Raw genomic sequence first — 15,405 nt, 5'->3', positions numbered from 1 at the left:
CTTATGATGAGAGCTTCCTCAGGTCGTCACTGTGCTCTGCTTAGAGAGCAACAGTCTTTCCCTCACTCAGACCAGAAACGAGCAAGGAGGGGAGGCCTCCCTCCTCCCTGAGCACAGAAGCCTTCAGGAACCTACAGTCCTGCTTTTAGAACTCCCACGAGTATATCCAGTGCTCAGGGCATCAAGTTAGAGCAGGGATCCCCTGCTTCTGCAGAATAAATGTGAACATTTATGCCTAGATCTCCAGGAAGCCAATCAGGTCTTCCTGCTGGGTAGCAAGATACCATGTAAAGGCCTCCATGAAGGAAAACATACTTTAAGGAAATCCCAGACTTGGAAGAACATATTCAAATATGAAAAGGGAGTTATGGTAACCAATCAAAGAATGTTTATGACTTGGGCTTGTACAGTTCATGAAAGAAAAGAATTTTTAAACAAATATTCACAGATGCTTCCAAGATATGCAAATTAAAAATAAATTTTAATTGGGCATGATGCCCAAATAGCAATGCCTTCTTTAAAATAGGGAAGCCTTTGTGCATGAATAAGATTATGATAAGACTACCTTGATTTAAATTGATATAAGCCTTTTGAAAATGATTTGGCACTGTGTAAAAGCAACAGATGGCAAGTTGAGGAAGGCATGAGGTATTTGGCTAGCATGTAGCAGGAAATAAACCAGAAGGCTGCACTTCCCCCAGGAGACTCTTTTTTTGTATGTTAGCTACACTATTGCAGGGAGACCAAGAGCTTATTGTCAGGAAAGTTTGGCCACATTGCATCCAAAGATAAGAGAACTTTAGAGCTCAATAGTCCAGTCTCTGTCCTGCATTTGGTAAGTCAAGAGACTAAGATCTGAAAAAACTAGAAGTTGTATCCCTAAAATCAAGTAAGAATTATTGGCCAAGACTAGACTCTTCAGAGTTCCAAGCCTCCTGTTTTTAATATTGAAGAATTAATGGAAAGCTTCTGCAGTATCGGCAAATGTAGAATTCTAATGGTTCTGTGTCAGGTTTTTGGTATTAAATAATTACATAGGTGAACATCAGCTTTTAAATGATCTCTTAAAGGAGATGAGCCCTTTCCTTTATGTGCTTTGCCCAGCTAGTAGAAATAGTGGGCTAATCTGCACAGCCGGGGTAAAGAAAGAACTTGAGAAGCACCCATGTATGTCAAATAGTGATCCCCCTAGACTCCATAAGATAGTTCCAAACCCATAGCTACACTAGTAGTCCTTGTTAAAATCAGTGGGTCACAAAAACAAATAAAAGAGTCATGAATGTGAGAAAGAATTCTGTAGGGAGCAGGGGATTACTTGGGTAAGGGATAAGTAAAAAAAAAAAAGGTAGGGAATAGGAGTAACTATAACATAGTACACACGTATGGAATTGCTAAAGAACAATTTTAATCAATTAAATTAAGATGAGTTGGTCAACACTGTAGCAGAGAAACAAGATAAGATTGCAGAGCTTAGAAAGAAGTATAGAGTTACCAGTAACTGTAGGATTCTTGCCTCCTGTTTAATTTTCTACCCTCTCAAGTCTACATTATTAGCATGCTTACCCAATACCTCTCACTCTAAGTCTATGTTACTGTTGGGTTCAGTCTTGTTTTCTTGTCTCTTAGCTGATCTGAAGCTTTTGACCACTCTGCCTCCTCACAAACTCCTTCCTCTCTAACCCCCTTGGTTTCCCTTTTCACAGCCCCACCACCGTTCTTTATCCATCTCTTCTACATAGGCTGTGTTTCTTTACATTCCTTCCCTTACATTAGTGTCAACTTTTTCACAGCTTTAGTGGCCTTTCCTGGACTTTATGAGGATGCCTGCAGCCTCATTAAACTTGTTATTTCCAATGCTAATCTTGAGGTTCCCCTCTTCCCTATAATTCCTTCTTCCTAAATCAAATCTCATCCTTAGTATTCTACTTTACCCACTTGCCAAATCACAGGCATGAGTATCATCCTTGCCTTTCTCCATATCCACAAAGTTATTGATTGTGCCTTCGATGGTGACTCAGACCCATCACTGCCCTTATGGCACCACCTGTATCCAGACCACACTCTTCCCTCTTGTGAACTACTGAATCATCTGCTCCTTTGTCTCCTATTCTTGGGTATAACTTGTCTTCAGCCTCCTGCCATCCAGGAGCTAAAGCGTCCTTTCCTTGGTTGAATTCTTCACGCATTACTGCAGCTTCCTTGTTATGCCCTCTGTAGACCCAGATCATACTGCTTTGTTTGTTTGTTTCTTTTGTTGAATTTTTCTTTTCTTATCCCTGACATGCTCCTATTTGGAGCACATTTCAGTTCTTTCTTTACTCATGCATCTATCCTGATTAGACTTATGCAGATGTCCTTCAGGGTCTGAAGAATTCCACCTTTCCCGAGTCATAACTTGCTGTGGGATGTCTTTCTGTACGCTGTGAATATGTGTTACTCTGATTGGTTGATAAATAAAGCTATCTGGCCTATAGCAAGGCAGCTTAGGGGTAGGCAGAAAATCCAGAAGAAAGACAGGAATAAGAAAGGCCATCCCACCGTCGAGGGAGCAGCATGTAATGGCACACAGGTAAAGCCATGGAACATGTGGTGACAAATAGATTAATAGAAATGGGTTAGTTTAAGATATAAGAGCTAGCTAGCAAGAAACTTGAGCCATAGGCCATGGTCATAAGTTTTTAAATAATATTAAGCCTCTGAGTGATTATTTTATAAGCAGCTGTGGGACTCAGGTGGGAGAGGTTCGTCCTGATGGCAGAGCCAGGCAGGACCAGAGAAACTTACAGCTACAATAACCTTTCCCTTTGATTTTATCCCCCATGCTTGCTTATGAGTAATGAATTTTCAGCCTCAAAGTCAGAATTTTGGCCAGTGCAACTGTGAATTTTGGTTCCTCAGTGCTGCAGCTAGGCCTGTGAGCACACCATGGAACCAGTGTTTCTTAAGGGAAATGAACGTTCTTCAGAATATTTTCACACCCACATCAGTGTGGGTAAAGCCAAACAATTGGAGAGGGTTTAGAGAAACATGAGCAGTGGGTGGATTAGAAGATTAAATTAGCTGAGTTGTTTTGCACAGGTAAGCAGGAAGAAGATGTTAGAATCAGTAAAGCTGGTTTACAGTTAAAAGCATTTAATTCCACCCCATAGAGCACAAAGGAAGAGATTTTAATGAAACTAGCTTGCATCAGTTTTAATATTATCTCCCTCTTAATAAAGAGAGGTTTCTATGTTGTGAAAATATATATCTTAATATTTAAAGATGTCAAACTGTTAATCTTTTAAGATCATTTTTTCTCTACCAAAAAAAAGCCTTTGCATATTTTTTCCTGTTTTGCTCAGTGAACTCAATAAACTATATCTAGCTATAGTTTATTTCCAAAATATGACAATATTTTTTGAATTTGTATTTTAAAAACACATATACACTAAAAAGATAAATTAGTGGATGGTAAAAATAAATCTGTAGTGATAAAAACCTGTTAGATATTTTGTGGACAAAATAAAGCAATCTAGAAGTCTATACAGAACTCGCACACAGACCCAGCAGTACATGTCTTCAGCCCTTCTCAGGTAGGCTGTTCCCAAAGCTGGATGGTAGATCTTACAGTGAAGGACTTAGATTACAAAGTTCATCTGATGCCAACTCTGCAAAATGAATGCTTCATATTGAAGCCATGGTAGAGATTGCCATGGGTCTGATTTTAGATGAGGGCCACCCAGATTCCACACATGATGTTTCTTAAAATGCAAGGATAAAATGTTTTCTTCAAAAGTACAACTTTGAATCAGTTTGACCCCTTAAAATATAGTCATTTGGAATCCATTATTCTCTCTAAAATACAGAAAAGAAATGCTTGCTTAGAATGCCTTAAAGAGTACAGATGCCTTTTCAGTCTGCCTTTGCAATAGAAGAATGTTAATGTTGACTTAGGGGATGATTAACTGCATATTAATTTTGTGTGTGTGTGTGTATGTGCACAATACATATATATATGCTTGCTCTTTCTCCTTCCTCTCTGTCCCCTCCCTTACAGTGAATAGTCCCCTTTGTGCTGTCAGGTCACATGTTTTTAATCCCAGTTTTGCATATGATTGAAAACATGCAAAAATTTGTCTTTCTAAATCTGAATTAGTTCTCATGACTTGATAACCTCCAGTTTCATCAATTTTCCTAAAAATGACATAATTTTATCCTTTTTTATGTTTGAGTCTAACATTTCTGTGAAATGAGTTAGCTCAAAAAAATGAATCCAAGCAACTAAACAGGCAGATGTGTTGAGTGGAATTGCTTTGGACTTTCTGATGAAAGCAAGTAAGTGACTGGCTTGTACGTCATTCTGGTGATTTCTAGGTGGGGGAGTCCCATGGCCAGTTTATATAGGATACTTACCAGTTTGCTTGTGATGGAGGAGGAATCCTGAGGTCTGGTAATCTGTGAATTGTTAAGATTTAACAAGAAGTGCAGAGCAGGTTCAAGAGCATTAGAAATGGAAATGACTTGCAGAAGTCTGCTGCCCAGTGTCCTCTCTCACAAAGCTTCAGAGCAGCATTTGTCAGTTTGAAAGTCATGGTGGTTCCCATGTTTTGATCTCAGAGGAACTGTGGTAGAGCTAGGACTGAGAATGAGTGGAATTGGGAAGGAAAATGAGGTGGAGTTAGGAGTGAGGATGAGGAGAATTAGGACTGAGGACGAGGAGAGTTAAGGCTGAGGATGAAGTGGAGTTAGGATGAAGGATATACCTGTAAAGGCTGTGAGGCCTTCCGTTGCCCTTCCTAGTTTTCTGTCTGGTAATGTATGATCAACAAGATCATAGTGAGGAAGAAGTATTCATATTAAACAGAGAGATTCTCATCCTTATCTAGTAAAGGACTGCGGCTCAGAGCCGTGTGGGTTGAGCCATCCCAGGGCCATCTGAAACTTGGGTAGAGCAGAGATTATCTGATGGGACTACAGAAGAATAAGAGGTGAGAGTGAGTCATTTTATTCATTCTGGACACAGGATAAAAACCTTCCTCAAAGTCCAGAACTGTTCAACTCTTCCTTCCAGCCTTTTTGGAGTTGTTCTTTATTTTGTGGTTTCTATGTAATTTTTCCAGTGGTTTCTTTGAGTTAGCCAGATGAGTAATTTTAAAGTTACGCCTGGTGTTAGATGTTTTCTTCACAGAGATTAAGACACAAGAAGAGCCCAGGTGGGTATTAGACCAAGGTGGGCTTTGTCTAAAATTCTGCTCCCCTTATCAGTTCACACTCTTATTCTCCCATAAAATGAGGGACAGAGTGGTAATTTTAAATTTTGGAAAGAAAAATCTCTCCTGTGACTCAGATTTCCCTGCCCTGGGGCTGGTTGTCTTTTCATCTTTCTCCATGAACCAGAATCCTATTTGTAGCTGGGGGAGCCACAGTTGAATCTAATGTCAGTCTCCCCGGGTGGCCAAGGGCCATTCATGGAATCAGAGAGAAATAGTACAGACCATTTGGGGAAGGAGCAGTGGACACGTTGGGAAGGAGCAGTGGACACACTGGGAATGAGCAGTGGACACACTGGGAAGGAGCAGTGGACACACTGGGAAGGAGCAGTGGACACACTGGGAAGGAGCAGTGGACACACTGGGAAGGAGCAGTGGACACACTGGGAAGGAGCAGTGGACACACTGGGAAGGAGCAGTGGACACACTGGGAAGGAACAGTGGACACACTGGGAAGGAGCAGTGGACACACTGGGAAGGAGCAGTGGACACATTGGGAAGGAGCAGTGGACACGTTGGGAAGGAGCAGTGGACACAGTGAATGAGCAATGGACACACTGGGAAGGAGCAGTGGACACACTGGGAAGGAGCAGTGGACACACTGGGAAGGAGCAGTGGACACGTTGGGAAGGAGCAGTGGACACGTTGGGAAGGAGCGCCAGCTCATCACAGGGACCCCAGGGAAACAGACACAATGCAGCACAGCCTGCTGTCTCACACCCTTAGTTAAAGTTGGGTGGTTTCTGACCCACAGGACTTTCAAAGCAAGTCTTTGAGTCTCATATCTCTGCGCTATTTACTAATACAAGTAAAAGGCAATGTAGGCTTTAAGCTAAATGGCATGTCTTTCCTCTTTACGGTTCCCTGTGAATTAAAACAGGGCTGTCCTTGGCACTAGAGTGGTGGGACTGGAAAATTCTCCTTATGTCCCTACAGAGTACAGTACGATCCACAGCCCTTCAACGCCCATTAAAGATTCTGATTCTGATCGACTGCGTCGAGGTGCAGATGGGAAGTCACGTGGCCGAGGCAGAAGAAATAATAACCCCTCACCTCCTCCGGATTCTGATCTTGAGGTATGTCATTGCCCATACTTAAATAAAAAACTAGGTACCACGTAGCTCATTAACAGTTCAATAGAATTGTCCTGTGACATCAGCCAATACCCCAACACTTTGGTCATGGCTTGTTGTTCATATTAGCAAAGTAGAACATTTTTTTCTCTCTTTTATATTTCCTGCCTATCATACATAGTTTTCATAGCTGATATAATTTGCTGGTGGGTGTTTCTGCTGTTGTTCTGCAGTACAGGGTTGGAGTACAAGACCTCAAACAACCTGCATGAGGGCTGCAACATTGAGTGTCTTCCTGCTTTCTGTAATTGTTTACTTCGGCATTTTCTTTCACAATGTCTACACAGTAGAGGGTCTATTTCTTTCATCCTCAAGAAATTTAGTAGCCAGATGTGGTGACACACACCCATAGTCCCAGCACGGGGTTGGGGTGGGGGGTGAGGATAGAGGTAGAAGGATCAAAAGTTGAAAGTCATTCTTGGCTCATGATGAGTCTGAGGCCATCCAAGGCTCTGTGGCACTCTGTCTCACACAGAACAAAACACAAATCTGAACAAGCTTTGCAGTTCTGCATGAAAAAATTTGTACCATACTACTGTGTATAACTGGCATTTCAAAGAAATAAGTGCCATCCTTCAAGAGCTGAGTCAGTTCCACTTTGAAACTAAAGACACATCTGTGTACATTGAGAAAGGGAGATCCGGAATGTTCTAAACCGAAATGGTAATCAGCTACTGAGACATGTTTTGGTGCAGTTCAAAAGCAAAAGCATTCCGCAAGAACTGTCAGGGTGGCAGGTTTCAGTGCCTTGAAGCATTGCAATTAAGTTCCTGCTTTTTGCCAAAGTAAAATATGATGGTGGAAAACTTGATGATTTTGGCCGGAAAGATGAAGCTTTCCCAGCAGCGTCTATGTACATGAATATGTGCTGGTGTGAGGAGGAATGGGGAGAGAAGCAAGCTAGGGAGACTGTAGTTATCTCGAAGAACTGTTTGGAAGAACTCCAAATCCAGATGAAAATACTCCCCGAGTGTCTAAGTGTATGTGTGATGTGGCTGCTTAATTTTGAAAACTGAAAACACCTGATGAAAAATAAATAGTCGCCCCCTGGTATCCACAGGGGACAAGCTCGGGGACCCTCCTGTTGATACCCAAGTCCACAGGTGCTCTAGTCCTTCATATGCATCAGGCTGTTCACACATGCCCTGTGCAGCCTCCTGTTGGTTTTTGCACATCTTGGGAGCTGAAGCCGAGGCCTGATGCATGCTAGGCAAGCTCTCTACCACTAAGCAGTAGCTCACATCTCCCCACAGTTTAAACCATGTCAAGACTACTTACAATACCAATAAAATGTGAATTATATATAGATAGCCTTTTCCTGGACCGTTTATAGAATAGTAAGTATACACGTGTTCAGTTGAGATACAGTTTGTTTTTCTAAGCAGCTCCATTGCTGGATGCAGAACTAAAAAATGCTGAGAGCCAACTGTATAACCCATCCTTCGGGTAACTGCCTAACTGCTAACATAAGGTGAATGAACTAAGCTTCAACTTCTGCATGAAATGTTTAATATTTAACTTGATTAGAGTAAATCATAAAAGTTATTTTTAATTCTTCTCATTTTCTGAGGTAAGGTCTCTTTTGAATGACTTTCAATTTCAGAACCCTCTCTCTCTCAAAACTTATAAACAGACTAGTTTCAACCCACTGGAACTGAAATTGAGATATTACTACAGGATAGGAAAAACATACATTCTTTTTTTTCTATATATATATTGACTTTATGAATACACTTTTCCTCCTGTGAGTTGCATTTGAAAAAGCAGAAGTGCAGATTTCTCCTTTGTATGTCATTTCAAAACTACCATGTCATGTCAAAATTAACTGACAGCAGTGTTCCCAACCAGAGCAAAGGTGCACTGACTTTGTCCTTCCCTTGTAGCGAGTGTTCATCTGGGACTTGGACGAGACAATCATAGTTTTCCATTCCTTGCTCACGGGGTCCTATGCCAACAGATACGGGAGGGTGAGTACACAAAGCGCCAGCTTCGAACTACCGTAGAGCAAATGTGCCAGAATTGACTTATTTCCTTTTGTCAAATGAATGGCATTTAACTTTAAACAGCACATTTAAGATGTAAAAAAGAGCATGATGTATTAGTGTGGCCAAATACACATGTAACACAAACACACGTAAGTGGGGCAACAGGTTATTTTTAAGTCTTACCAATGAGACAGATTTCATTCAGTTCATGCTTATTTCGGATTCCAGTGAGAAAGGTGATGGGATACCTAAAATATGTAAAAAGATAAGACCTTTTGGTTGTGCTTTTTCTACTGGCCCTGTCCTTTATTCTTAAAACATTGAGTGGGGCAAATATCACTTGCTATTATCAGCAGTGATTAGCAGCATTGGTGTTTTGCTTTTAAAACATCTACTATGGATACTTTGATGTGACCCTTTACTGTTGGAACTGAATTAATGTAAATGGTATGTAATAGTAAGCTTCTGAATGACAGTAGCATTAATACACACATATTAGAGTTATTTAATGTATATAGTATGGTATTTATTTTGATGAATTGGTAAAGAATAATATCACATATTACCTCCTACTAGTATACTGGTTCTTGAGTTTTCTAAAACCTTAGAAATTGTTTACAGTGTGTTGCTTGTTGATTTTAAAAGACTTTACCCATGTAAAACCTTGTTATTTGAACTGGTCATAAGTATTTTCTAAAATTACCCTGTATGTATTTCTTATTTTTTAATGGCTAAAGAAATAATGAGTCTTGGATTCTTGAAGCTAAGATTAGTTTGTATCCCCCCAAAATAAATTATATCAATGCAACAAGAGATTTATCAACATCAAAACTGACGCTGTAAAAGTTAATAAGCTTACATTATAAATATAACCATGTATTCATTTTCAATAGATACTTATTTCAATAAACATACATTTAATCCCCAATGTTGACTTAAGTCTGGAGGTGAAAGTGGGGCATTGTCTCCTAAGCTCCACAGTCCAGGTTTCCTAGTTATTAACAATAGCTCTAATCACAAAAATCTTGGAGTGCTTGCACATACACATGTGCACACACATTCTTATAAGATCCTGACTATCCCATCATTTGAGTTTGTATCCAGTGATATATATGAAGCACCAGATAGCCCATGTATTGTTAAATAAGTTCTCTGTGAGCAGACAATGACAATTATGTCAAAAACTCATCAGTCCAAAGGTTTCGAAAAGCCTCTACTAGGCAGTGAACACACCAGAGGGATCAGTAAATTCCAGCAGGGTTATTGTTGGTGGTGTTTGTTTTTGTATTAGTATTGTGATTATAGCAAGCTCTATTTTAAAAATGACTACATAAAAGCTAATTGTAATCTACAAGTAGTTAGTAGAGCCTTAACAATCATCTTCACTAAGCCACAGGATGTCCCTACACTTCACTCGTAAATAAGAAAGCTGGCGTTTCTGAACTCACAGAACTGTTGAGAAGAACAACTGTTCATGCAGGCAGTGTTTGAAATCACAGAAAAGCACAAGCCTTTAGAAGCTCCCACTAGAGGCCACACAAGCCTTTAGAAGCTCCCACTAGAGGCCACGCTGATGCCCAGGGAAAGTGGCCACTGTTCTCAGAGCCACCAACAGGGCCAACTTAGAATAAAGTGGTGTCACCACACACCCTAGTGAGCTCCTGGTGGCCTGTGGCATAAATTGTTGATTTGCATGTGGAGTTCCCACCAAGCTTGGGACCATTGGCTTAAACTTTTTTTCTTTTAGATTCTCAGCAATCTAGAGGCAAAATGTTCTCTCCGTAATGCCCTACTCATTAAAAGGTTTTTAAAAGTATTAGCCATTTGTATTTTGAGACTTCATCAAGTAGGATTCCATGTGTTTTCTTTACTGTTACTGTAGTAGGGCACATGATCTGTTGGACTTTGTGGTTTTTCTCTCATATAACCTTCTAAAGTCAAATGTGTACAGTTTGTAGACTAGGGCTCTCTGATGGGTCCCTCTGTCACTCTACTCTTCATTGACACATTGATGCGGTTTATGGGGAACTTCAGGAAGCCCATTTTGTTTTTCAACTTTTTGTTTTTATTTGTTGTATGTGCGTATGTGTACATGTGTACACACACGAATGTGAAGGTCATAGGACAACTTGTGGGGGTCAGTTCTCTCCATCCACCATGTGGGATCCAAGGATAGAACTCAGGTCTCTAGGCTGGGTTCCAAATGCCTTCGACTCTAAAAGCCTTTTACTTGTAGAGTAATCTCATAGACACCAGCAGCCTGTTGGAGGAGAATCTTCTGCAAGATGCAATCTAACTTTACATCTGAAGCCAGAATGGCCTCAGGTCACTGTGGCCATCAGAAAAAGTTGTTTTAAGCAGCAGAAACAGCAAGTGCAGGAGCATGGGAGGATTTGCTATTTGAGGGATAACAGGACTTGAGTGACAGTGTAGTGATGAAGATGGACCCTTTCTGCAGCAGATGTGGTCCAGGACGCCAGCCGAGTTCACAGGGCCTCCCAGCCATCTGCATGAAAACCAATTTCACTGGAGGAAACAAGGGAAGTCATGGGGGATCTCAAGGGAGAAGGTGATTTACAGCTTTACATCACTTTCCATGAAGAGTTAAAGGCAGGGAACAAAGATAACTGGGTTTACTATCAGTGGAGAGATAATGGTTGGATTCTGGATTGTGTTGTGAATAGGATGTAGAAGTGACTTGGTTTGGGGCAGTATATAACAGGGAAGAGAGAAAAGTGATTTCTGGGTGGTATCCTGAGCAACTGAGAGAATATAGTCATGTTATTTTGAAATAAGGATGAGCTGATTGTTAGTAAAGTCTGGGAATTGGGGTGTTAGGGCAATCTTAGTGTTGACACACTTACTTGGACAAGCAAGAAGGCAGCTGGCAGACAAAGCCAGTGTCCTGAGAGAACTGGGCAGAGCTGGGGACCAGCTTTAGCGTGAACATTGTGACGCTTAGGACCGGAAGCACCTCAGACCCTTTCTGACTTCCTCCCAGACATTTGTTGAGCATCTGCTCTGTGCTGGATGCTATGACCAACCTGCTGTCCTTACTTAATATTGTCCTCATTAAAGGACATTAGAATTGGGTAGAAGTTGTTCTCAAATCAAATAATCAACCCTTGAAAAATATGAGGTTTGTTCAGAATTCTTCTCAACAATGTCAATAACCAAGCTGACTGGAATGCCTTGCATCCCTTTTGTTCTCCAGAGTCTGAAGGTAGCTTAGTGGCAATCTGCCTCTTTTTGGAGTGCAGATTTACTTATGTTCTTGACCATTGTCAGGGAAGTATGTGGCTCCGCCTTCCTCTACATGCATAGAAAGAAATGAATGCCTGACAATGTGGTAGCTGTTCTGTCTCTATGGCAACCAGATACTTGAGAAGTAGCTTAGTCACAGTAGCTTAGGCAACTCAATGAGTGGGCCATTCAGTAAGGGGATACGGGATCTGGTAGATATAATGCAAAATGAGGGCATGTTATAGCAGTATATAACCCCCTCCCAAGGTTTGAGAATATCCCACCTTCTGGGTAATCCTAGCTGTGGGAAGAAGGCATGCTGGGTATTAGACGGAAGTGTTGTTTTGTAACAAAGCGGGTGGGGACAGAAGGAGGGTGCTCTGTACAGCCAGCGAAGACAGAGGAAAGAACGACCATATTAACAGGAATGTAGAGTCTGGGGATGTTACTGTCATTAGGGTGTTTCTAGTAATCTGTATTCTAGCTGTTTTTGTTTAATGCATTTTGAAAAACTGTTTCCAAACCACATCCAAATTTCTGAATTTCACTAAAGAAAAATTAGTTTTTCCCCCATAGAATGTTCTTAAAACAGGCAATATAATCCAATTTTCAATATTGAATTATAAACCCCAAACTTAACAGTATTCAACTTACTATTGTGTCGATGACTCAAGCAGGGTCCTTGCTCATGAGAAATTTCTGGGAGTATCTTCATCCAAGTGCCTTGATCCCTTCAACACTTCCTTTTTATTGTTACTTAGTACCCCTTTCTCCTGAAATTTTGGCTAGTGTGGATATTAAGAGTGTTACAAGTCATTCATCATTTTATGAAAAAAAAAGCATAAACACTTAAAACGGGAGCAAATGGCAGAAAGCTTGGCAGGTTGAATTGTGGGCTCTGTTCAAACTTCTTAACTCTCTAATACTCATTGAGTTCAACAATGGTGCCATGAAGCTCTCTTCCCAGGCAATTAGGCTGTTTTATTTGTTTTTCAAGTTTGCTTGTTTTGTTAGCTTGGTTTTGATGTTGTTGTTTTCAATAGAGTCTTATATAGCCCAGGTTGGCCTGAAACTACCTATGAATCCAATAGGTTCCTTGAACTCCTTGACCTTCTTGCTTCCGCCTCCTAAGTGCTGGGATTACAGGCATGCACCCCTATTCCTGGCTTGTTACCAGGGTTAATTGATAGATTATGGATTAGAAATTGACATAATTTGAGATCATGCATAGAAAATATTTAAAATAGAATATTATATCTGGCTTAAATTGTTTGCTAAGTACATATATTTGAATGGAGATGAGACTTATTGTCAAAACCCAACTACAGCAAGAGCAGTAAACCCCTTGACTTAACTGTCAGAAAACAACAAAACTTGAATCTTGGCAAGGTTGCCAGTGAGTGATATGGCGACAGTGGCTTCAATCTCATGAAGTGATAGTATGTGGTATGTCTTATGGTGTGATGGAAATGGGAGATTTAAATTCAAAGTTATCTGTCTTAGTTCTAGGCTCTTGACCATGGGCAGATTATTTACTACAATTGAGAGTTAACTACTCATCCACAGAGCTACTTGGCTTGTAGAATTGCTCTAACACTTACATTAAAGCTTGAATTGAGTAACACTGTGTCTTATTAATAGCAAAAACCAATAGAAAGTAAAGCATGCCACTTGTTGAACTTATAGCTGCCCTTGGAATATTTGTTGTAGAACATGCCCAGGTTCTGAGAGGCTCTCAGATGCCACTGTGACCTTACACTGTCTGAGCCTCTCTAGTGGGTGTGGTCAGCTAGTGCATGGAGTGGGAGACCTAGAACAGTTCTACTAGCCCAATTCATCTGGATATTCTGGTAGGCCAATGATGAGAGTTGTTCCTCCTTCCCTTGTTTGAGGGGACAATGCTAAACTCCCCAAAGGGTCTGGTTAGTGACAAGAGTCTTTTTGGAGCTAGAGTAGGGCCACAACCCTGTCGTAACTACTGCACTCTGCCCTGTCACTGCTGGGGACAGTGAGGAAATAACCATGGCCGTGTTCCAAGAAAGCCAGAGCTAGTCTTTCAGAATTGGAATTCATGCCATTACCATGTCTCACAGTTTTTCAACATCTAGACCAGAGACTGACAGACCCTACTCTGTAGACCAAATGTGTTCTACTGCCTGCACTTGGGAGGATCCTTAAGCCAAGAGGCTTCTTTCATTTCTGTAAAGTATTATTTTTAAAACCAAAAACATAAGAACATGTGCCGGAGATGATATTAGCCTAAAATACTGATTTTTCTTCCCCTAACAAGAAAGGTGGTCCCCACTTTATCTTCTGCTCTGAACTTTGGGCTGATTCTTCTTCCTCCTGCCTTTAGGGTATGGGAACCATGGCATCACTGTGACTGACTATGCAATCAAGCCATGTAAGCATTAGCTATCTGAATTTGGGGCCTTGAGGAAGCTCAAGCTAGCCAATTCATTAGAGAAGATGCAATGTCATTTAGCAAATAGGCTTACTATGTAATAGCACAACCACAATTCAATTTTTGTCTTTGACACATGGTCTGATGCATCCCAGGCTAGCTTCAAACTCACTGTATAACAGTTGAAGATGGCTGTAAACCTCCTCCTCCTGAGTTGTGGAATCAGAGGTTTGGGCAATAGTGGAGACCTAACCCATAGTCTCCTGAATGCTTAGCAAGAATCCACCAGTGGTGCCACAGCATGGCTCCATGATCTACCTCGTAGTGAGCACACTGTTGAGTGTATATTCCAGGCTTTGCTTAAGCGAGGTTTGGGGATGCAGTTCAGTGAGCAGAGATTTCTGGGATCCTTGTCATTGTCAGAGATCAGTCAAAAGGGAGAAAAAGAGGAGCTGCATGAGCGAGACATTGGAGACAGGACTGGAAGCAGCACACAGCACTGCTCTGTCATCTCTCACTGTACACAGGAAGACAGACCATGACTTTAGTGAGCAGGGAGCAGGCACAGCAGTAGTTATCAACTCTGACCAATGAGTGAGCCCAAAAGTCCTTTCCACATCCCCTGGGGGCTCTCATCACCCTAGCAGAGAGCACCAACCCTGTGTCTGGGGAGCTGGAAGGAGATGAACACCTCACAGGAAGATGTTCTGGTTTTATTCTTTGTTTGTATGTCAATGTTAAGTTGGGTTAAAATGAGAAGATAATGTATGGTTCCAAATACAATCTTTGGATGCTGTGTACAGAATATAAAAACCTCAGCACAGACGAATGCAAAACATCATTTTCTTGAACATCAAAGACATGCCCAGCTGTCTCTTCCTTTGTTTTCACCCATGTCCTAAAGCCACTCTTTCCCTTTATTTATCAGCAACTTCCTCTTAACTCAGAACTATAGGCAAAATTATTGTAGACGAACTGGCTGCCTTCATCAGTATATATAGCCTTGCTTTTATTGTTAGCCACTGTGAAATGGAAAGCAACTAATGAGCAAGAATCACCACAGTTTCCTGCCATCATTGCCCATCTCCCTTTCCCTGAGACTTTAAAAAAAAATCCTTGGATCTCAGTCACTCTGCCTACTTAAACATCCCATCTAAACTGTGAGAGCAATCCTGGAGATCACTGGAGAGCAATTCGAAGCTTCCAGAAATGTACTGATGGGAACTTCATGTCTGAGATCTGTTATTTCTTTTTTGGGGGGGTGGGGGGTGGGTCCAGTGGATGGGATGGATGGGCGTGTATGTTTTATTGGAACAACAAAAATATATACAGAAAAAAGCATGTCTATAAAGCATTGAGGATCAGCCTTGGAGAAAATGAATAGCAGAAAA

At 41.1% G+C, this 15,405-nt stretch overlaps 1 protein-coding gene across 26 annotated transcripts in view; it reads left to right on the top strand.

The window, feature by feature from the left end:
- Eya1 (EYA transcriptional coactivator and phosphatase 1) overlaps positions 1–15,405 on the top strand; it is a 312,966-nt gene that overhangs the window by 244,373 nt on the left and 53,188 nt on the right. For all 26 annotated transcript variants that reach the window (XM_076563734.1, XM_076563733.1, XM_076563735.1 and 23 more), the window contains 2 exons: positions 6,186–6,325; positions 8,266–8,349. In XM_076563734.1, the coding sequence (XP_076419849.1) occupies positions 6,186–6,325; positions 8,266–8,349 (224 nt within the window). The remainder of the gene's footprint in view (positions 1–6,185; positions 6,326–8,265; positions 8,350–15,405) is intronic.

The sequence above is a fragment of the Peromyscus maniculatus genome, chromosome 2 (genome assembly GCF_049852395.1).
Source record: "Peromyscus maniculatus bairdii isolate BWxNUB_F1_BW_parent chromosome 2, HU_Pman_BW_mat_3.1, whole genome shotgun sequence".
In the NCBI taxonomy this organism is placed as follows: Eukaryota; Metazoa; Chordata; class Mammalia; order Rodentia; family Cricetidae; genus Peromyscus; species Peromyscus maniculatus.
This window is presented reverse-complemented; position numbering and strand designations above follow the sequence as displayed.